The following is a 23,078-nucleotide window of genomic DNA, read 5'->3' as shown; positions in this document are numbered from 1 at the left end:
AAATGCCGGAATGCAAAGCCGGGTAAGGAACCGATTAATTACGAATGTAACAATAAATACTGAGGCTACGGTTACATGGCGTTATTGTTACATGAAAAACAGCAATATACGATGGGTCTATCATATCCAGTAAGTGTTTTTTTGGAGCATTTCTGAGTCCGCACTGTGAACGTCCGTATCACATACTGTACAGTTCCATTCTGCGATATCCCTTTTTGATGATAATGCAACCTTTAATGTTTGCCATGCTTCCGGTGAGAAATACTTTTTCACTCGAGCAATGTTTATGTTCTCATCTTATATTTTGGTTGGAAGCATCATGCATGTGATGTAGTTTTATATCCCAAGTTTTAAATTTTTCACCCACAACAAAATTGGTCACTATAATCTCTTCATCCATTGTGCATTGTATAATGACAGTAATACGAGTAGGTGTGCAGTTAAATACTTAAAGTGAATACTTTTCTCAGCCGGAGTTCTCAACAACAAACCATCGGTCTATATTTTCGCCTTTTAGTATTTGGCACTACTTATCTAAAGTAACTATCTTTAAAACACCAAAACCATTTATACGTTAGAAAAAACAATTTAAACACCATTTGTTAACGATAATATTTATTATTTATCATTATTACAAGTATTATTTCGTACATATGCAAGATTAAGGCAACAAAACTATACAAGATTTAAGTTTAATGATTGCTGTTTTTCATGTAACAATAACGCCATGTAACCGTAGCCTCCGTAATTATTGCTACATTCGTAATTAATCAGTCCCTTATCCGCCTTTGCATTCCGGCATTTAGTCTCCTATGTAACAATAATATTTTTATTATTGTTACATTTCCATGTAACCGTAGCCAGTGCCTTGAAACAAACAGAAAAGATAAAAATGTAGTGATCCCTAATATCTCAATCCTTTTTTTCGGCTGTAAGCACGATGCTGCAGCTAAAGTTTTCTAATGCGTAATCGAGACATCTCTAGTATATTCAAACTATTGCAAGTTATAAAAATGGCTTTCATAAAGTAGCAACCCCTAAACTTAAAAAAAAGGGGGAGTTTTTTGGTTTTTTTATCTGAGTCAGATTTTTTTTCGCGCGAACGTTTTTATTCCTTTTTTTTCGATGCTGGTGATCAAATACTTTTTTTTTAAATATCTAACACTATAATGTATGGGGAAACTCTTGATTCAGAATATTTTTTTTATCATCTGTATGACCATTTTTTTTTATCAAATTTTGGATCGGAATATTTCCATTTTCACCCCCCCCCCTTATTTCTTTAAAGTCAAATGGTTGTTCCCTTACCGCAAGAAAAAATGCCAAAAATTTTGAATTCAGATCTACGTAATGAACATTTAAATGACATATAGTTTACATGTGTGAACAAATCTTATGTACAGTTAGCTAAACAAGGTGTATAGATGTGAACAAATGTAATGTGAAACCAGTGTACACTACACTGAACTAATTGTAAACATGTTTACTCTACATGGCGTTTGGTGTGAACACGGCCTAAGTTGCATTGAATGATTAGAATACATGTATGTATGTTATTTTGTCCCAATCATAAGTAACTGAAACTTGTAATAATTCCTGACAATAAAAACAAGTATTTGACTAGAACAGCACTGTTAATATAACGCGGGGGTCGGTACGTCGTGCCATGGTGAATGCACCTAACTGTGTACTAAATACTCAGATAAAAAGAAAATTATAAAAGTTTATTTTATAATTCTTTATTTGCAAAACATACAAAAAAACAATTTTGGTTATGGCAAATACATTGACAAAACAAACATGATCAAACATAATGAAAACTCGACAATATTATAAGAGATATATATGATAAAAACAGTTACTGTTCTCCTTTCCTCAGTTCTAATGACTTTTAATAAAAGAAACAACTGTTTTTACATCATTTGGTGTTGATGGATCTAGTATAATCACGAGTTTATCAGTAAAATTAAGTGTATTAACTTAAAAATCTACATATTTTTGTATATAATATTTTAGAAAGATTTCTCTTTTATTTATATTTATTTTACAGTTAGAGAAAAAATGAAATTCATCGTCTAAAACATTACATTATATTTTACATTTTCTTTCATTTCGTAGTATTTTGGTATATCGTCCAGTTTCTATTAAGAGACAATGATCGCTTATTCTAAATTTGGTTAACATTTTTCTTGTTTCTTTACTTGGGTGTGATAGGTAGTATTTCATTTCAAGGGTTATTTATATTAGATTTAAGCAATTTATATAGATATATTTTATTATTTTTGTTTAAGTTATTTATGTTGTCATCAATATGAGTTTGATAATAGTTGATATAACTCTTTTTTAATTGGGGTTTTAATATTTTAGTCTGTTTTAAAAGTTTTAGTTTCCTCAATAAGTTTAATGTCAATATTTATATCTTGTGACACATTTTTTGCCAAGAGTATGTTCCCTTAGTGTCTAAACTTTTAGTTAATTTAAAGGCTTCATTAAGGTAGCACTACAGTCAGAATTTTCTGACTCCAATCAACAGTATTTAAAGATCAATTTCTCCAAAACTACTCAATGGATTTTTAAAATCTTTAACTCATTTTAAAGCTGAAATATAACTCTTTCTTAATTTATATTCAAATTTATTTTTGGTTTGATAAGTCTCAAAATATAGCTCATTAATAGCCAAAAAAGTGGTCTTCCAACTTGGATGAAAATGGCACATTCATGTCAAATAGTAGTTTAAATTTGTTTTCATCCCTGTAATCAACCATATATAATCTCCAAAACCGTGTCTCAGATTTTTGATATATGCCTCCAGTAAGAAGATATATTGATTTAACTCCTGGGTGCCAAACCTCATTTCACCTTTCATCTTTGGAAACCCATAAATTCATTTAGAAACAAATTATCCTAAAACTGGGACACGGTATTGTAGACATTACACCCTTCATTCATATATTTCAAAGTCAAGCCAAAGGGGGTACCCATAAAGTTTCTATTGTCATTTTTTCCTTACAATTTTCATGAAAAATTGTTCTGAGAAATGACCTTAAAACTGAATTTCCCCCTTAGAACCTCTATAAAGTCAATATAAATACAGACGTTCCACTGGGAACACCCCAGGAGTGTTCTGATACCATTACTATATCAATAGAACCACACACTTTGTGTTTTTGATGCGCTAATGCTGTAAATTTTGCATTACATGTGAACTGACCAACACTAACTTGGCATTTGGCATTTGGCGGGAGTTTGACGTCACAGATCTGACCAACATCTGTGATGAAGTAATTTAATATAGGCAAAGCTCCGCCTCTTTCCAGACAATCTCAGATAAGAGAAAAACATGATTGACCAGCTGCATTAATCAATGTTTAACATCATTATTCTCTATATATAAAGAATAATTTTCATTTGAATTTTAAAAAAGAAATAAAGTAAAACTATGTCTGAAATTAGCTAATACATGAAAAGTGTGCATAAAAAAAACATGTTGATAAAAAGATCAACCCACCCTTTTCTTGAAAATACATTTAATTTCATGGGACTGAAAAAATACACATTATCTGAAAATTAGTTAATATTCATAAAACTGTATTTAATAAATGAAGAAGACCAAAGAGAAGAAATTTATTCAGGCAGTCAGAGGCTTTCAAAACTACTTCCCCACTCTTTTCCATAGTACTTTTTTTCCTTTTTGGTAGATTTTTTCCCTTTAGTTTTTTTGTTTTTGTTTTTCTTTGTTCACTTCCATGTTGTATAAATAATTTTTGTTTCAAAACAATGAGATAAGACTCCATTATTTATCTTGTGGTCAGGGATTAACAGCTGGACACTGGCATCAACAGATGATTGACACATTAGCCCTCCTAAATGCCTATTATATATTTAGATTAATTACCATGTGCTTTTATTTACATAAATTCATTATCAATTTACTCCCTGTTGTGATATGATAATGACTTTGGGATTTTAACAAACTGTGCAGAATAATACTTACTTCAGAATTATGTGATAAAAAAAATATGACCAAAAAATCAATGTTAGACTGTAGTGCTACCTTAAGAAGTGGGTTTATATTTTCATTTTTTAATCTAGGTAGGTACATCATAGTTTGGGTTTTTAGGAAAGTTTCTAATGGCAGAAGTCCTAGTTCATTTCTAACAGCTACATTTGTTGAGCTTCTTTTTGTCCACAGTACTTGTTTAATAAAATGTAGCTGTTTTTTTTCTAAAACAGTTTTATGAATAAAATGAATAGCATCTGGTGTTGAGCTATTTTTGTAAGCTCGAAGTTTAGCTCTATAAAATTGAATATAAGTGTCCATATAACATATTTCACTATTATATGTAAAAATAGGTTTGACCAAAGTTTCAAAAAGGTTGCAAGACACTCTCACAGGAAGTTGTCCAAAGCCTAATGATTAAGAGTTAATAGCAAATAAAACTAAAATAAAACTAAAAGATCTGAACTACAACTAGTTAGACTGACATTAGATGTTATAACACATCCAAGGTATTTATATTCATATACTTTTTCAAGGTATTTTCCTTTAAATTTCAAAAAGGGTTTATTTATTTTAATTGGGTTATTTTGTAGTATCATGGTTTTAGATTTGTTTGTATTAACTGTTAATTGCCATTTATCACAATACTCAGAGAGATTACTTAAGCTATTTTGCAGATCGTTTTCGCTCTCTGATAATATGATTAAATCATCTGCAAATAAGAGACTTTCTATGTCTCAATTAATTAGCTTTACAGGGGTACAGTTTGCTTTTCAAATATCTGACTTAAGTCATTAATGAAAATATTAAATAAAGTGAAGCTTAAAGAATCTCCTTGTCTTACACCTTTATCTGTGATAATTTAATAGTTCCACAGCATTTATCACTCATGTTTCACACGGACTTATGAAGATAACAATAAATACATATATGTCAAGCTTTTAAATTACAATCCTAAGACCCACTGTCCCACTCCATCCTTTCCAATCTAATTTTGGCATTTACATCATTGGACTCCCAACAGATAACAATTTTGCCAACGGGCAACATTTATTTTCATCCGTTAGGCGTCCTTTCGTGTTATCCTGTAAGGTGTGGCCGCGGCTTATCTGCCAGACCTCCAACGGATGTATAACGGACACGTAACAGATACAAAACGGAAACGAAATGGACGAGTACTGTACAAAACAGACACCTAACGGACGTCCAACGGACATTTTATCTGTTGGACGTCTGTTCAAAGTTTTGAACATGCTCAAAATTTTCTAACGGACAGAACGAACATGAAACGGATATGGACAGACGCCTAATGGATAAGAACGGACGTCTAATGAAAGGATTGGAAAAAAAAAGTTATCCGTTAGGCGTCCGTTCGAGCTATCCGGTAAGGTGTGACCGAGGCTTAATTATTAGCTGAAGGGTCGCGGCAGTCCATTGCATTATTCAAATTACTAGTACGCTATTTCTTAATTTTCACTCGTATTTTGGCATTCGTAAACCCTCTAAAGGTCATTGTGATACAATCTATACTCAGGGGATAAAGGACAGCAAAGTTAAAGTGAAAATAAAAAAGGTACTCTAGAGTATTTTAATTTTTTATAAATATTTTTGTTTTGAGGTCGTCCATGTATTGAACCGAGGAATTTTTGTTGTTTAAAATAGTTCAATATTAAATTTGAAATAATGAAAAATTAATAACAGACGTACTTCAGTGCGATGGTAACCCGATGGGATCTTAAATATTATAGCAGAAAAGTAGAAAATAAGCACAGTATACAATGTTTAAAGACATCTTTAATAATAGAAAAGGAACAATTATGATCCACTTGGCATACCCATTGCTTATAATTTGATTTCCCAAAATAAGTTACCCTTATAAACAATGATAAACATATGTGTATATCTTTATATTGGAAGCCCCCCTCCCCAATTATCAACTACGAACTTAACAGTTACATTATTGGAATACCGATAAAATACAGATACCGTTAATGACTTTAAAAGTAAGTGGCGAGTATTATTCATTTTCACATCTATTTCTTTATTTCGTTGCGTTCCGTTGTGTCATTTAGAGGTTTCCCGAGTTATGTTTTTGCACGCGTTGTTTCGGTTGATGGTATAATAAGGAATAAGTTGTATGGGTCTTTCGATTTATGCGACGTTTGCTACGAAGTTGGAAAACACATTTTATTAGTATATATTTCTAGTTGTATGTGTTAGATTCCCTAAGTAGGGATTGCCCTAGAGTGTCCCCGCTCCTGTCATGCAAGCTTCAGTGATTCCCTAAATAATCAACCAAATTTGGCCCAGACAAAAAAAAGGGACAGGTGCCCGTCCCCTGAATTCCGCTTCTGTCCTCCTTCTTGTACTTACTTGATTCTTAATTATATAACATGATGACATTGACACATATGTATGATCTTTTTGTTGATTTTATTTACATAAAAATTTATGCAAGCTTTACGACGAACGCACCAACAGTTTTCTTGTTTGTTATTTACTTAAGTTAGAAAGTATTTATTTTAGTACGAATGAAATTTAGTCCAGTCAAACTAAGATTTAACTTCAAACTAATTGCAACAGAAAATGTTTTAGTTCTAATCTATAGCATTATGCCCTTTATATACACCAAAAAAAGTCCCGTGAAATCTAACTTGAGGAAAACTCAAAATCAGCATTTTCAATTTCCTATGGAAATTAACATTGGAAGGGGAGATAACTCTTGCTAAAATGAGGGTTTTTCTGTCAGTTTTTGGTTGTTTTTCTTAAAATTTATGTAAAGTATGCTACTTTGATGGGGTTATAAGTTTGTATTTGACTAAATCATATAATATTCTGCTCATGAAATGTTCAAACCCGAAGTGTTATGGGTATTTTTATTTTTTTTGTGCATTTTTCATTGAAGAAATTGCAAATTTGGAGCTTTGTAACCGTTTTGAAAAAATAATGTGAAAATTTGGTATTGTTTATATCTGTATATTATATTTTTTCAGCAACTTACTTATCTAAAGAAACTTTAAACCACCCCCCCCCCATAAAAATCAAATGGTAGGTTTCTTACCTTGACATGTTGAAAAATTTAATAAATGGTCAACTGATGAATTATGAAATCTAGATTATGGCTTGAGAAAAAGTATGAAAACACCTTTAAAGTTGTTTGTTATACTCTAAAGACCACTACAAATGCAGGAATTAATACATTCTGATGAATAGAAGCGGTAAAATTATAATTTTGTATCAATTTTTATTAATATTTCTGTCTTTTTTGCAAGTTATCTCCCTTTTTAATGCAAATCTCCATAGGAATTTTAAATGGTGATTTTTTTAGTCTTCCTCAAGTTAGATTTCAAGGGACTTTTTTTCTGTGTATATTTGGGGTATAATGCTAAAGTTTAAAATCTTAAAAATCTTCTGTTGCAGTTACTTTCGGTTTCATTGGGGTCAAATTTATGCTAGATTGACTGGACTAATTAGGTAGAAAATAAACATAACCGAATAGCTAAACTGGTAAATCCTTCAATATCGATTTGGAAATAAATAGCTACATTTATAAACAAGTTCAACTCCTAAAAATAAAATTAGCCACGGGTCCTAAATACCTGAATAAATTGAAAATATAGAGAGGAGCTCCACTACCAATCTTACATTGCAAACCTTGTTTGTTCTTTGCTTTGATAACATTGTACTGTTGTTCAAACTGTTTGCATTCACACTCTGCCACTGTACATCTCGTAGACATTGTTACGTATTGACGGTGTCCTTGACCTAGAAAATCCAGAAGGTAAAATTATGATTTCCTGAAAATTGCTTTCAATTTTTTGCATTTAAAATGGGGGACACTTGCAGGGTTGTAATTATTAAAAGTTATTGTGGATATGTATTTACTGCATGGGTCGAGGACGTTATCTTATTCATGTTTGGCATGTTTAGAGGGAAATAATTTTAAGAATTACAAAAACAGCTAGATAAATTAGAGACAGTAAAATGCTTTAATGAGCTTGATATTTCCATAAAAGACACTGAAATATCAAAAGCTTTAGCTAAACTAAAACCTAACAAAAGTCCAGGGATGGATAACATCTCAAACAATATGTTAAAACATGGTCAATCAATTCTATTACCTATTCTTAAAAAACTTTTTAACACTTGTCTTTCTTCTGGAATTTATCCCAAGTGCTGGAGTGATGGTTACATCTCAACAATTCACAAATCTAGTGACATTACAAATCCTAACAATTATAGAGGAATCACAGTGACCAGTGCCATTGGAAAAGTGTTTAATAGTGTTCTAAATAGTAGGTTTGATGATTTTTTATTGAAACATAAATTAATTCATGAATGTCAATTAGGTTTTACAAAAAAAGCTAGAACTTCAGATCACATGTTTATTATTAAATGTATTTTTGATAAATACTGTAATTCAAAGGATGGAAGAGTTTATGCCTGCTTTGTGGATTTTCAGAAAGCTTTTGACACAGTCATTCATATTGGTATTAAGTTGAAATTACTATCTGCGGGCGTGGGTACTTCATTTTATAATGTTATTAAACACATGTATGAATCAAGTAAATCTTGTGTTAAAATTCAATCCAGAGTAACAGATTTTTTCCAAATAAAACTTGGAGTTAAACAAGGGGACAATTTAAGTCCCAATCTATTTAAGTTATTTATAAATGACTTGCCAGAGTATTTAAAAGAAAGTGGAGACCCTGTAATACTTAATGAAAAACCAGTTAACTGCTTATTATATGCAGATGATTTGGTCCTTTTATCAACATCTGCTAAAGGATTGCAAACAAGACTAAACAACCTAGAAAAATATTGTAAAGATTGGTGTTTAAGTGTAAATCACACCAAAACAAAGGTTCTGATATTCAATAAAGCAGGCAGACACATTTGTGAAAAATTTACTTATGAAAATATGTTGATTGAGAGTGTAAATAATTATAAATATCTTGGTTTGCACTTTAGTGCATCAGGGTCATTTTCATATGCTCAAAATGAACTGTATAAAAAGTCCTTGAAGGCTTATTATAAATTGTACAAGAATTTATTATCACTTAATCCAAGCATAAATACCAGCTTACATGTATTTGATCATACCATAAAACCAATACTCCTATATGGGTCTGAAATATGGGGAACTTTTAATCCATTCTCAGCAAGATTCAGAAATGGAACTTTACCATTTGAAAAAATCTATTCCAGTTTAAAATGTGAGCGACTACATATAAAATTTTGTAAACTGGTTTTAGGTGTTCATAAAAAATCCATGAATTTTGGAATTTTATCCGAGCTAGGACGATTCCCACTATATTATGATGTGATTAAATCCATGTTAAATTACTGGTATCGCTTGGAAAATCTTGATTCCCAATTTTCTCTTCTTAAAGATGCTTATGTAACATCACAGAATCTTTCTCACTCAAAAAAACCATCTTGGTATGGCTCTATGAAGTCAATTCTTGAAATGATCCCAGACATCAATCATCTATCTTCACCATTACCAAAAATTAATAGCTTCAAAGCTAATATGAAAAAAATATTAAAATCATATTTTATAGACTTGTGGAACACTGAATTGGTAAAGCATTCAGATGGTAAACTTAGAACTTATGTTACATTTAAATCAGTTTTTGGAAGAGAAAAATATCTTTCCATTATTGGGAATTTTGAACAGAGACGAAGCTTAACAAAGCTCAGAATTTCATCACACCACTTAAGAATTGAGTCTGGAAGGTATCAGGGTACTCTCCTAAATGACAGAACTTGTACTCGTTGTAACTCCGGAGATGTGGAGGATGAATATCATTTTTTTTTCCAATGTGTTAAATTTAATGATGACCGGAATCATCTATTTCAAGAGATAACTAAAAGTTGCCCCAACTTTTTAACTCTTAACGCAAGAGATAAACTGATATGGCTTATGAACACAGAAGATAAGTCTATTCTCACTGCTGCATGTAAATTTATTTCGAAAAATTGTTAATTATGTGGCCTTCTTGTCTGCTTCAGACACGAGGAGGACTGTGTAAATACCACAGCTCCTTGAGTACCGCCCCTTGGTGTCTGTTGCAGTAGGGAAACCTACACTATTCTCAATACCTGTTTACTGCAGTATATGTTATTTGCTGTGAATATACATAAACTTTTTTCATTTGTGTTTGTTTTTCTGCATCAGATACGAGGAGGATTGTTAGAGCTTTTAAGATCACAATCCTAGAGCATCGTCCCTTGGTGTCTGTTGCAGCTAAACAATCATTTATTTTATATTTTATATTTATACATTTTCAGCAAAATATTATAAAATCAAGTGAGAAAAAAAAAAAAAAAAAAAAGTGGGGTTTGCCACATCTCTGGAGTAGCAACTCTCAAATACTTTTTTATTTAACAAATAATACCTGTATGACTATTTCAATAGTTTATTTTACAATGTTATGTAAAATACTGTATGTTGTATCAATCATATATGTTATGTGTATATGCCCCCCTGGGGACCTAATTTGGAAAATAAAATTTATCTTATCTTATCTTATCTTATCTTATATAATTTAAAATCATGTAACATGCACAAAACCTCGTGATCGAATCCAAGTATAATGAATTATATGATACATAGATGCGTACCGGCATGATTTGGGGTGGGGTGTGAAGGGGGGAGTCGTACATGTACTCGCACAGAAAACATAAATTCAATTCAAACTGTATTACCAAATGATTCAAACAATACCAACATGATCATTTATATATAAATATTGGAAATAAATATTTCAAGAGCCCCCTGTTCCTGTGCTCAGTTCTAACAAATGTCTTTTGATAGGGACAAAACATGATGTCGCAGAAAACGATTTTTAAAATTTCCGATACGGAGGATAAATGTTCACCTGCTGCTAGATTGACCATTTTAATTTGTGCTTATTTTTAAATGTTCAAGATTATTTTATTTTCTTGGTAAGAATTTTGATTTCCGTGCTGTCTACATTGTGGCTGTCTAATGTCGTTTCATTTATAATCAGTGCACTGCATGCTAGCAAGTCAATGCTATTCTTTTCAACAGTCCTCCTTCAGAGAAAATTTAAATTAGCGTCTTCCGAATTCAGGGTTACGTAATGCTCAAGTTATCCTTTTTTAAAGGAGCACGCTACGATATATATAAAAAAATAAAGTATGATTTTTTTTAGATTAATCATTAACTAAATCGGAATAATGAAATAATAATTTGCTTTTAGCAATCAATTTGCTTTAATTTTGTTGAAATGAGCGATTATACATAATTTTTGACTGATTCACTTGCAAGTAAATACGTCATCATCATTCTAACCGGTATTCATGTGAACTTCAATTTAACCCCCTAGCTAGAGACTGACAACGCATGCATTGTACGTGAACTGGTTATTTAAAGAAAAAAATGTCAACAATGAAAGTGAAACTACGGTAAATCATTTGATTACTAATTCGATCCACATAAATCATTCTTATACGGTTGAAAACAATGAGAAACTTATATTTTAAATCTAAAAATTCAAATCAAACAGACCTATAAAGATCCAATTGCACGTGCTGGTTTAACCTATTCATATCTTTATTTGTGTTTACATCGCTTATATGGTCATCTGAGGTCAAATCGATAGTTAATTAGATGGCATCTGGATTTAAATACACACGAAACGAACCTAAAATCATCTACCCCATGCTCTGTAAACTGTTTATTTTAAACGTTTGATAGATTGGGTAAATGTTTTACATTGTTATTAATCAAATATGAGAATTTGAGTCAAATTGGTGACCATGAATTTGACAGCTAGTGCCCCTTTAAACTATCAAAAGTGCAGACTATATATTTTAGTAAAAAATCATTCATATATACAAATATGCACATTTGAAGATTTTTTGTTTATACTGTTGGAATCAATTTAAATTACAGTAAGACAACACTTATTTTACGGTTAAAGTTTTGAATCGTTAAAAACCCACTATATTGACTGAAAATTAAGTTGTAGCGGGTGTATGACATTTGCAACGATTTTTAAAAATGACTTGTCATTCTTTCATTTGCGTCGATTTTATCAGTCGGAAAGCCAGCTCTTAAAAACGACCCGCGTTGTTGCTATTTTTTAAGACAACAATGGCACTGATATTGAAACCCGCCATTCTGAAATAGCGTTAATTTCGCGAAATTTTTTTTAGGGCACCAATTTGGAAGTTTATCTTTTTTTCCGATTCCTACTTGCCATTAGGGTCTGAAATAGATTTATTTCAATTGTTAAGCATGGATTATATTATCAAAAGGAAAAAAAAATCCGAGTCAAACATGTCAAATTGGCCGTCTTTTAACGATTCAGTAATGCGGTTGATCGTCGTTTAAAATTATTTTCTTCCATGTTTCACAGATTAACAGACTATATGTACTATACATACAATTAATAAAACGTATCTCAAAATTTAAAAAAACCCATCAATTATAACGTTTTATCACCCCTTGGGACGCCCCGTTTGAACTAAATTCTAAAAGAAAGACATTTTTGACATTGTTGTTTTTCGGTCTTGTGAATCGATGTCACCTTGCATAGATCTGAACACAGTCAATGTACACATTTAGTACGGTTATTATTTAATAATTTAAGTAATGCTGAGATCAGCTGTGAATGTTTGACTGGATTAATTATTCTTTTTAGGTCAGTGAAATGTATGACTTACATGACTAAAACAAGGTAATCTTATACTGTCTTTGCACAACCTTAACTGCTTTAGATGACTGACATAAAACTCATTTGTTGTTTATAGATCTAGTAATATATTTCTTTTTGTGATAAAAGAATCCTGAAAAAGTAAATGAAAAAGTACTCCCAAATTTGAACTTAGGCAGTCAACAACCGTTTGATTTTCAGGTGAGGGTAGGGGTGGTTGCTATTGATTGTTTTGAAAAAAAAAGTTTGTTTCCAATTTTGGATGAAAAATAATATGATTTTGACACTGAGAAAAAAAAAGTTTTACCCTCAGCTGCCATTAAATGAAATGCTAAAATTGAATGGGAAGAATTGTTTTCAACTTGTCTGGGGAAAAATCCATAGTTCCCCCTCCCTGAAAACAAATGATTTTAATCAATCTTATTCAAAGCATGATCATACTGACATGAAGTGTGACTTAATTTTGACTTGTGATCTAAAACGTCAGTGACTTTATAGCCCCTAGAAACTGCACTGAAATGCTTTAATAAATATAAAAATGCATAGTTTTTTTTAATGTTATTATTATTTTTTTTCTAATAGAAAAATATTACTGAGTCTATTTTGTTCTTATTTATTTTCAAGTTCATGATTTGCACCATTTATTTATTGGTTTAATGTGTAATTAGGTCTTTCCACTTTTCCGTGGAAAGACCTATTGGTTTTCTTCTGAGATTTTATTTTTTTCTTCCGCCACATTTTGTTCTTGCATAAAATGGTAGTTTCGCAAGATATCGCTTTGATTTTTCGCGTATGATCTCAAACAGTTATTGCTCTTTTGAAACTGACCCTGCCAAACTGTACACTTTATGGTGTAAGAGTTATCTCCCCGGACACTGTTTTTCTTGTTTCCACGACTCCTTTGCAACCGTAAAAGATTACGACAAATTTATTTAGTTTAAACATATTTATTTATAGTGGATTGGGAAACAAGTTTTGCAACTTATATTAATCCCTTTCCACTTTGTGGGTGCGAGTGCTGCCTTGTAGCGGCATTAGCCTGCTCTTTTTCGAAATCTACAAGGGTGTCTTTAACGTGCAAGAGATGTGGCTCTCTCTTAACACGGGCCAGCCATTTATCGTCCCCGTCCGACGGACTATCATCGTTTCCTCAAGACCTTACTCGCAAATGGTGTCAAGGGAGAGCCGAAAATTTTATTTGACCAAAGTGCTTGCTATATCTTCATGATGCAGAGTATAGGTATGCACCACAGTACTCCGGAGTCTCCTTATGAGAGTTATTTCCCCTTATGCATTTAATAGAAGTGTTATGCATATAAACTCCTAAACCGTAAGGGGTATAAACCTAGAGTCGCTTTATTGAAGGTCCTTGAGTCCCAACTAAGAAAATTAGGTCAAGGTCAAAGGACATACTAAGTCTCTCTCTGCAAAGGATTTAAATAAACTATCTTTCTAAGTATATCTGATTGGTGCACATGACGTGACAATCGCTGCATCCGGTACTTCCTTGAATGAAATAGGGGTTTCCCCTTTTCGAAAAAAAAAATGTACGTACATTTAAAACCATGCAGGTCAGGTCCGATTTCCTTTCAATATAAAATTGAATACAATGCACACAATAAGATCAACAAGTAAATAAGACACGACAACATTGTGGAAAGCCTATTTAAAAAAAAAACTTTTATAAAGGAAGATGCACAGATTTTTGTGTAAGCGTGTATATATCCTTGCATGTTCCTACAAATTTCATAATTTTAATAGAACTAAAATGTTTCCCAGACCAGTTTTCGCGTGCTCCTAGAGGCTGGGTCTCTAGTGTTTAAACACGGACACTAGGCTCTCAATGCAGTTTTCACATGTTCCTAGAGGCTGGATCTCTAGTGTTTAAACACGGACACTAGGCTCCCAATGCCGTTTTTACGTGTTCCTAGAGGCTGGGTCTCTAGTGTTTAAACGCAGACACTAGGTTCTCAGTGCCGTTTTCACGTGTTCCTAGAGGCCGGTTTTCTAGTGTTTAGACACGGACACTAGGCTCTCAATGCCGTTTTCATGTGTTCCTAGAGGCTAGATCTCTAGTGTTTACACACGGACACTTTATTTAAGCTCTCAATACCTATTTTACGTGTTCCGTGTTTAACTCTCAATTCCCTGTTCGCGTTGTCCATGTGTTTAACCGACATCCAACCAACTATTACATGGAAAGACCGCCAACAATTGTTTTTAAAACAATTGATTTATATTTTTTTTTGTAATTATTGTTATATTTAGTTTGTTCAAACAAGGATCTCAAACTTATTGTCCTTTTAAAATAATGAAGATTTTACATTCAGACTACTTTCATTATTATCTCTTTTAAGATAAATGATTACATTAGATGTATGTTTCATTTTAATACGTTATTCTGATTGGCTAATTGCACATCACATGTTATTTCGTAAGCAATTGCATGAGACAATAACATTTCATTCATGATCACACGAGGTCCCACAATAAAGTGCACAGGTGAATTTAAAAATTAAACTTCATGAAAATCGTGTTTTTATAATCCTAGCTAAAAAATGTAATCATAAGTATTGAATGCTTCTTTTTGTAACTTTATAGGGTTGTAAAAGCGTTGACCGTGCGTACATTTTTAGAATGAAGCGCTTCCGCGCGCTTCATACAAAATGTACTTCAGTCAACGCTTTTACACCCCAATAAATTTACAAAAAGAAGCATTCAATTCTTAAATGAAAAAGATGGGACCAACTTGCAAGTGTCAGTAATGAAAAGAAACTCCTGGTTTTTTTTTTATCATTTTAATACTGTCTTGATCCATTATTTATGACTACCCCGTGTAAAAATTGAGTAGACATTAATTTCTGTGTTAAAATAATTGTTTTAGACTGGATTCAAATATTTTTTGTTTGGGCAAAAAAATATTCAAACATTAAGATAAATACATTTAGATGACTATATATACAGATTTGAAAATATTAGATAAAGAGAATGAAGAGCACATTTTTTTGTTTGCACTTTGGAATAATATTTAAAAAAAGAAATCTGTGGTATAAAACGGGGAGATAAGTGCCTAATATGTTGGCATATTGTTGGCACAATGTTGGCTTATATTTCAATATTGTCATGAAATATAACCAAAGAATCATTCAAATAAAGTTTTTTTTTTTAAATTTGTTCAGTAGGTTCAGTCAGAAGATCTTACACTGATCCAATTGACAACATATTTTAAAGTCGAATATCATTAGACCAACTACTTAAATAACAGTTGGTAAGAAAATGTTGGGCCAACATCAGGCCAACCATACAAAAATGACAGACTTTGGTGCCAAGTTGTTAGGCTAACGAATGGACAACAGTGTCAAAATAACTGTTGGCTGAATTTTGTTCGGCCAGCCAACGTTGGTCTCAACGCCAACTGTTTACAAACTTTGCCAACCAATCACCAATGTTGGCCCAACCAAGTATTGTTATCTGGGCTTCTGCTGTTGTTTTTTTCTATGGTCGGGTTGTTGTCTCTTTGATACATTCCCCATTTCCATTCTCATTTTTTTATTTACTTGCTATAACAATAGTTTGAAATTGTTCATGATAGTGTCAAACAAAGGGACGTAACTAGTGAATTACCGTCGGCCCCGTTTCGTCAGAAATATGTACACATCGAAGTGGCACATTTGCGTATCTTAGCATATCGACTGGTACCAATTTACATAACATAATTTAAATTCAGCATAGCTTCCCGAGAAGTTAAGAAAGAAAATTACGATTTGAATTTTCTGTGACCAATTTTTTTTCGTCAACACCCTGACTTTGAAGACACATTTTGAGAGAAAAAAATGAGTTTAATCCATAATTGGATCGAGTAATATATTTCTTATAGACTCAAGAATGTTCACTTAAAAGGAAATTAGTTTTAAGGGCAAACGATACAGTTACAGGGGAGGTAATGACGTTGCTAAGTAAACGTAAAATGTTATTTTCGCGACGTCAAACTGTGACATATCGGGAAAAGATGCATTTTTCGACTGATTTCAGCAATCTGTTTCATTTTGCAGGGAGATTATGTGACCCAAATTTTATAAAACTGTAAAGAGAGTTTTTTTTTTTTTAATTTTGATAAACATGCAGCAAAAAATTACGTATTTTCCTCAATTCATAAACATTTGATAAATATGAGTTATTTCTGAAAAAAAATGCATAAAATACAGAAATTACCGATTATTTATTAAAAAACAATTTGTGTTTATCTTTTATAACAAAAAAGTTATGTCTTTCTTTCGAAAAAGAAATTACGGCCACAAATCTGAATTTTGAGCAAATATTCAAAATTTCGACCTAATTTTACTCAAAAATTAGCACATGAAGGTATATTTTTTATTACATATTTGATTTAATCAGGTAAAAAATAGCCTTTATGCAAGTTTTCAAGAACTTGTAAATACAGGATCAAAACTGTATCGTATGTCCTTAATTCATGCAAAAAACTACAAATTCAAAAAAACGAGCTTCTCTAATTTGGGGAAAAAAATGCCCATATATGGTAATCACATGACGTCCATTAAGAAATGGGGTCAAACCGGGGTCAGCTTTCCGACTGTTATACTTTGCTTCTTATTGCATTTACAGTTTAACATACACGAGTAAATACATACATATTATATCAAAAGGTTAGCAATAATGATCGCGTGAAAGGTATGCTTATTCTTTCTACGCACCTCGATCTTGAATGTCTTTTTAATGATATTATGTCAGCAATATTTATAGATGGAACTTTTAAGTGTTGTCCGAAATACTTTCATCAGTTATATACTTTACACGGATGTAAAAATGGAAACTACGTACCTTTAATTTACGCCCTCTTATCAGAGAAAGACGAACAGTGTTATGAAGTGTTGGGGTAAATAATTTGCGATCTCTGTCGTCAAAAACAACTTGCCTTTGTGGCCGAGGTTATGCATATATATATATATATTGACTTTGAACAAGCAATGCACAACGCAATTATTGGTGCTTTTCCACAATGTAAAATAAATTTTTGTCGTTATCATTCATGTATTTGAATTCATTAAAAGTCTTTATGAATATGATGAAGGATTACTTTTAGATTACACGTTTACCTTTGTATCATAATTAGCTCTCTTAAAAATATATACATTTTGTACATATAAATATGGCAGTTAATGAATTCCTTGACCCGTTTGTATAATGATATGACAATGAAACATGCTCGTTATTTTGTGAGAGTATCACATAATGTATGGTGTTTAGTTTTGTCGGTATTTACAATTATTTGTATTTTGCACATTGCTTTTAACGCATTAAACAGAAATATGTTAATATCCAGAAAGACCCAGATGGTAAAAAGGGAAACAATCGATGTGGATTCTTTTAGAATAAACTCCAATTTATTGGAAAACGTTTGCAACCCGTCCCCATATTTAGTTGTTCTAGTTCCGTCAACATTTGGTGCCAAAGAAGAACGCAATTCAATACGGAACACATGGCTCAATTCAGTCTGGACTAATTTACATCCAAATTTTACAGTTAAACATATTTTCATATTAGGTTTGAAAAATAGAAACGAGGAATCAGCAATACTGAACGAGAGTAAAATTTTCAAAGATATTTTATGTAGTAACTTTATTGATTCATATGAGAACCTGACATTGAAAGTTTTGATTGGATTAAACTGGATAAATAAAAACTGCAAACATACCAAATACGTGTTGAAAGCGGATGACGATACTCTTATACTAGTGCCAAATCACCTCTTGTTTCTCAGTCAAAATGTACACTCCGAAAGGATCATAGGTCTCGTGGTTGAAAGTGGAGAGGTAAATCGCAAAGGGAGATGGAAGGTGGATTTAGACTTGTATCCACATAAAACTTATCCACCTTATGTGTTTGGAAACTCGTATGTAATACCAAGAACATTACTACAAAGTCTCGTAACGGCATCCAATCATATGCCGAGTATACCTACAGAAGATGCCTATATTACTGGAATATTAAGGAGAGAAGCGAAAAGTAAACTTCTTCATCATCCTGGATTCTCGTTTTGGTTGCAAAGCACAAAAGTGACGAGTCTATGCCTTTATAGTTACAATATATCGATAACAAATCTAGGACCATTAAAAATGTTAAAAATATGGAATACATTTTTACACTTCAATTATACAAACTGCCTGTACTGATAAAATACATGTATATGATTATATTAGACTAACATATTCCTGATTTGTGATGGTTTTAATATAACTTACAATCTGTATTGCATCACTGGTATTCGTGTTATTCCTATCGGAAAGCAACCTCTAATGAAATGATGTTGTCAGCAACAATGGAATTAAATCAACAAAATGCATGGCGCCACAATCAGCAACTACAAAGAGTCCACGAAATCATTTAAAAAAAGACGTTCAAAAGAGTCATGTTTTTGAAATTGAAAAATAATAGATATTTCATATTCATATTTCAAACGTCATTATAAAAATTGATTGATATATTATGTTTAATTATTTTGTGCTTCATGTTAGACATTAAAACTATCATCCATCTTTTTGTTTGAAAACAAATTTCGAAATTCATTTGTAGACAAAATGAGGCTATATTTGACGCAGTGTGAAATCCATAACTTATTTAGTGACCCTCAAATAGACATATAAATACTTTTTTCTTTACACAAAACAGATTTTTTTTAGCATATGGAAAATTCCTGTCTTCTTCAAATTATAATCGTAAAAAAGAAACAATTTACACACCATGATACGAATCAAAAGTACTACTAGTATTGTAATTCAAGAGCAGCATCATCAGTTTTCAATCTTATATATTTGAAAAAAAATATATATTAAAAATTCTGTTCACTTTCATTTACATTTACATTTCTAAAATACACAGACACTTGACAAGAGTACTTGTACCAGTGATTTTTTTATTATAATATAGGATTTCGATCTTACAACTTGTCAATTTCCAATGCAAGAAATGAAATTATGAAAATCCGCTCATATTAAATAGTTTTTGAAATTCTGTAATATATTTCCTATTTTAGACCGTTTTTTTCAATGAATAATTATGATCGATTATCACATGCAAGGAAATAAAAAGTATATGTACCTGTGAATTATCACTCAAAATCTCCCTAATCAAGCAGTCACTGTAGTCAGTTACAACAGATGAGATTCCCAACTTTTTATCTTATCGATATATGATTGATATCAACATGCATACATCAGGCAGTACTTATCATTCATACTCACGTGTAAATTTACAAGTTCAAAGGTCAACCATCATAACATAAAGAAGCTGTTGAAATAAGATAACTTCCGGGAGATGATAACCATTATGAATGCGATGAATATATTCCATGAAAGATCCCCAAACCAAAATCATTTCTGGCTCAAAAACGATTTGTTTCATGTAACTGAACCGGAGGTATGTAACTATTATATAATATGTTAACTTTAGTACCGAAAGTCTATTCTAAAATAATCGTTAAACGTTTGTGTAGTTCAAGTAGTACTTTAGATCACTTTACCAAAATCTGTGCCAGCGAAAGAAATGTGTCTTATGCAATTATTTATGCATACCAACATACTTGTTATATTGTAGTTATCTGTTTTCGTACAATTAAAAAAAAGTTTGATTTAATATAAATAATCAAAACTGAACAAAACTAGAGAAATCGCAACTTTACCACTAAGAACTTCATCATGTTTATTTTGTTTAAACAATACACAGGATCTATAAATAACTTTGTGAAATGAAATAAGTCTGTATGTTTTGCTGGAAAGAATATGGCTAACGAATAGTGTGTCGACACTCTCCGCACAAAGAAAAATTAAGCTTTCAAAAAATACTTTTTAAAGAAAGAAAAAATAAGGATAGAGGAAAGTGGAGGTGATCATGGTGATTAGCTTTTCAAGGAGTAACCATTTTCATCAGTAATTATTGATAAGATTTATTGGAAATTTATAGTTAATCTCACAGGGCGAATTGCTGCAGAATTCTTTATTATAACTTTGAAGTTTGTAAAGGCTTAAACAAATTTGTAAACTGGATACAAATATCCAGCAGTTATTGTTTTCCCTTTTGCATATTAGAATAAAGTCTTAAATAAATAAAAGTCTTAAATGAATTAACCATAGACGTATACACACACATATGTCTCTGAATTTACAACTATTAAACAGTTCCATGAAAAATAGTTAGAAACAATAAGATCATATCCAAGAAAATAAATTAAGATTCGTTAAGTGAAAACAAACAATTGCTAGAAAAAAAGATTACACAAGAGACACGTCATTTAATTGATTTGTTTTAATCAGCGAAATAGCATCTTGCAAGAAAAACTTTTAATAATAATAGTGTAAAACTCTCTAATATTAAAACGATGGTATCCACATTGAAATTTTTTTTTAAAAGTTTTTTATGGTATAAAAAAATTATCATAAACGACATTTTTTTTTTTATTAAAACATAATTGCATCGACTTTAACTTATTCCGAATATATGGATTATTAATTCAAGTTTCGTTTCAGATGACCAAAAAGCCATGCAAACTCTCAAAATGGATTGTCAAAGCAATGATTATAGTAGCCGTGTTTATATTCGCAATTCTTTTTATGTGGCACAAGTTTTACAGTCGTAAAATTGTAAGTCATAAGAATTTTACATTAAATGGAGATGGAAAGCGCAAAACACAAGACGAACGGTACGCCGACTACTTCATTTTACGTAAAAATAAAATTAATCCTTTTTCAGTAAATTTCACTTTAATGAACGAAAATTTATGTGATGGAAGAACGTATTTGATAATTATTATTCCTTCAAAAGTACAGAACAGTCGACAACGCCATGCAATCCGTTCAACATGGGCAATGTCAACGTCTACATTAGTAAGACATGTGTTCCTAGTTGGCTATAGCTTGAACACATCATGGAACGATAACATACGAAAAGAAAGCAGAGTTTTCAAAGATATTTTACAAGGTGATTTTGTAGACTCGTATTATAATCTGACATTAAATATTTTAATGGGATTAGAATGGTCACATTTGTTTTGTTACAATGCAACATTTATTTTGAAAGCAGACGACGACACGTTTGTTAATACCCCCTATTTATTACACGTTCTACAAACAAACGTCTCATTTGACTATAGAGGTGTGATAATAGGAAAACTAAATAAAGACGGAAAAGTGAGACGCAACGGGGTATGGAAAGTAGGAACAGATTCATACCCATTTCCGCATTACCCCAACTATATGTTTGGAAATACATATTTAGTATCAAGGAATATTGCAAATAGACTTGTAAAGGCCTCTGAGTACATGCCATATTTACCAATAGAGGATGCGTATATCACTGGTATTTTAGCTAAATCAATACGAACTAAACACCAGCACATGAATGGTTTTACATTCTGGTATGATACTCCGCCTAAAGCATGTGATTTTGTGAATTCTAAACGGATAACAGCTACTAAGCTATCGCCAAGAATGATGGAATTTATATGGGGGAAAATAAATAGCAGATATCCAAACTGTTAGTTAAGGATTTTTATATCCTAACATTAGTTTAGGCAATGACTGATATTAGTTACTATTCATGTTTTTTTACACAATTTTAAATTAAATATTTTAATATGAATCATGGGATGTCCAAATTTGTTTGATTTGTTATTGCTCCATATATGGCCATTGTACTCAAATGTCTTTTGTACATGTTGTAAGCGAAATTAACGTGACCTAAATAAAATTGAGAATGAAATGGGAAATATGTCAGAGAGACAACAATACGACTTAACTGTAGATAAACATAACATACACAAATCATGGGTAATATTTTAATATACTTGGCACGTTTATTTGTTCAAATATGCACTTTGTAAACACATAGTAAAGTGTTTAAATCAATAAACGTTTGTACTTGTGTTTTTCACAATGTCCTTCAGTTATCCAACAACGTTCTTTACGCAACTACGCAAAGGGACTTTCACCTGAATTTTAGGTTGACCTGTCCTTTGTTGTTTTTTAGGATTCAATTCGTGTGTTTTTACTAGGCCGCACCAATTCCAGTAAACATGATATCCTTCCACTTTCCTGGATTGATATCCCAAAAAGATGCAAGATTTTTTTAGAGTCTATATATATATGTTTTAATTCAGCATAAACCTATAATCAAACAGAAAAAAAAATTAGTTCAGAAAAAATTTCAGAAAAAATGCACTATTTTGTTTCCCTCCATGTTTTGACTGGAGTTGTTTTACAAGACTGGTACCTACAGTATTTACGCGAAATTTATTTCAGTTTTCATTCTACATTTTCCCTTCGTTAATGTGTAAAAACCTTTCTAGAACTTGTACTGCAACTCCCTTTCTTTCATTTCTT

At 31.6% G+C, this 23,078-nt stretch overlaps 3 protein-coding genes across 6 annotated transcripts in view; 2 read left to right on the top strand and 1 right to left on the bottom strand.

Annotated features, from left to right (window-relative positions):
* LOC134725511 (interferon alpha-inducible protein 27-like protein 2B) overlaps positions 1-20,085 on the bottom strand; it is a 28,076-nt gene extending 7,991 nt beyond the window's left edge. The window contains exons 1-3 of one of the 4 annotated variants that reach the window (XM_063589384.1): positions 19,947-20,064; positions 18,948-19,066; positions 7,655-7,765 (exon numbers count right to left, since the gene is read on the bottom strand). In XM_063589384.1, coding sequence (XP_063445454.1) covers positions 7,655-7,739 — 85 coding nt within the window. In that variant the 5' untranslated portion in view covers positions 7,740-7,765; positions 18,948-19,066; positions 19,947-20,064. Of the gene's footprint in view, positions 1-7,654; positions 7,766-10,884; positions 10,919-18,947; positions 19,067-19,803; positions 19,893-19,946 lie in introns of those variants that run through there. The other 3 variants (XM_063589382.1, XM_063589383.1, XM_063589381.1) reach the window with 3 other exon arrangements.
* On the top strand, positions 17,857-18,952 carry LOC134725509 (beta-1,3-galactosyltransferase 1-like). Its single transcript, XM_063589380.1, has one exon. It carries the CDS (start codon positions 17,865-17,867, stop codon positions 18,876-18,878), a length of 1,014 nt encoding a protein of 337 aa, XP_063445450.1. The 5' UTR covers positions 17,857-17,864; the 3' UTR covers positions 18,879-18,952.
* On the top strand, positions 19,971-22,544 carry LOC134725508 (beta-1,3-galactosyltransferase 5-like). Its single transcript, XM_063589379.1, has 2 exons — positions 19,971-20,121; positions 21,228-22,544. Exons 1-2 carry the CDS (start codon positions 20,020-20,022, stop codon positions 22,236-22,238), a joined length of 1,113 nt encoding a protein of 370 aa, XP_063445449.1. The 5' UTR covers positions 19,971-20,019; the 3' UTR covers positions 22,239-22,544.
* Positions 22,545-23,078: the final 534 nt, after the last annotated feature.

Source organism: Mytilus trossulus, chromosome 7 (assembly GCF_036588685.1).
Source record: "Mytilus trossulus isolate FHL-02 chromosome 7, PNRI_Mtr1.1.1.hap1, whole genome shotgun sequence".
NCBI classification, from domain to species: Eukaryota; Metazoa; Mollusca; class Bivalvia; order Mytilida; family Mytilidae; genus Mytilus; species Mytilus trossulus.
This window is presented reverse-complemented; position numbering and strand designations above follow the sequence as displayed.

Coding starts and splice junctions, on each gene's coding strand:
- LOC134725508 (XM_063589379.1), top strand. CDS start 20,020: ATGATAACCATTATGAATGCGATGAATATATTCCATGAAAGATCCCCA. Junction 20,122..21,227: donor TTCATGTAACTGAACCGGAG/GTATGTAACTAT, acceptor GTTTCGTTTCAG/ATGACCAAAAAGCCATGCAA.
- LOC134725509 (XM_063589380.1), top strand. CDS start 17,865: ATGAATTCCTTGACCCGTTTGTATAATGATATGACAATGAAACATGCT.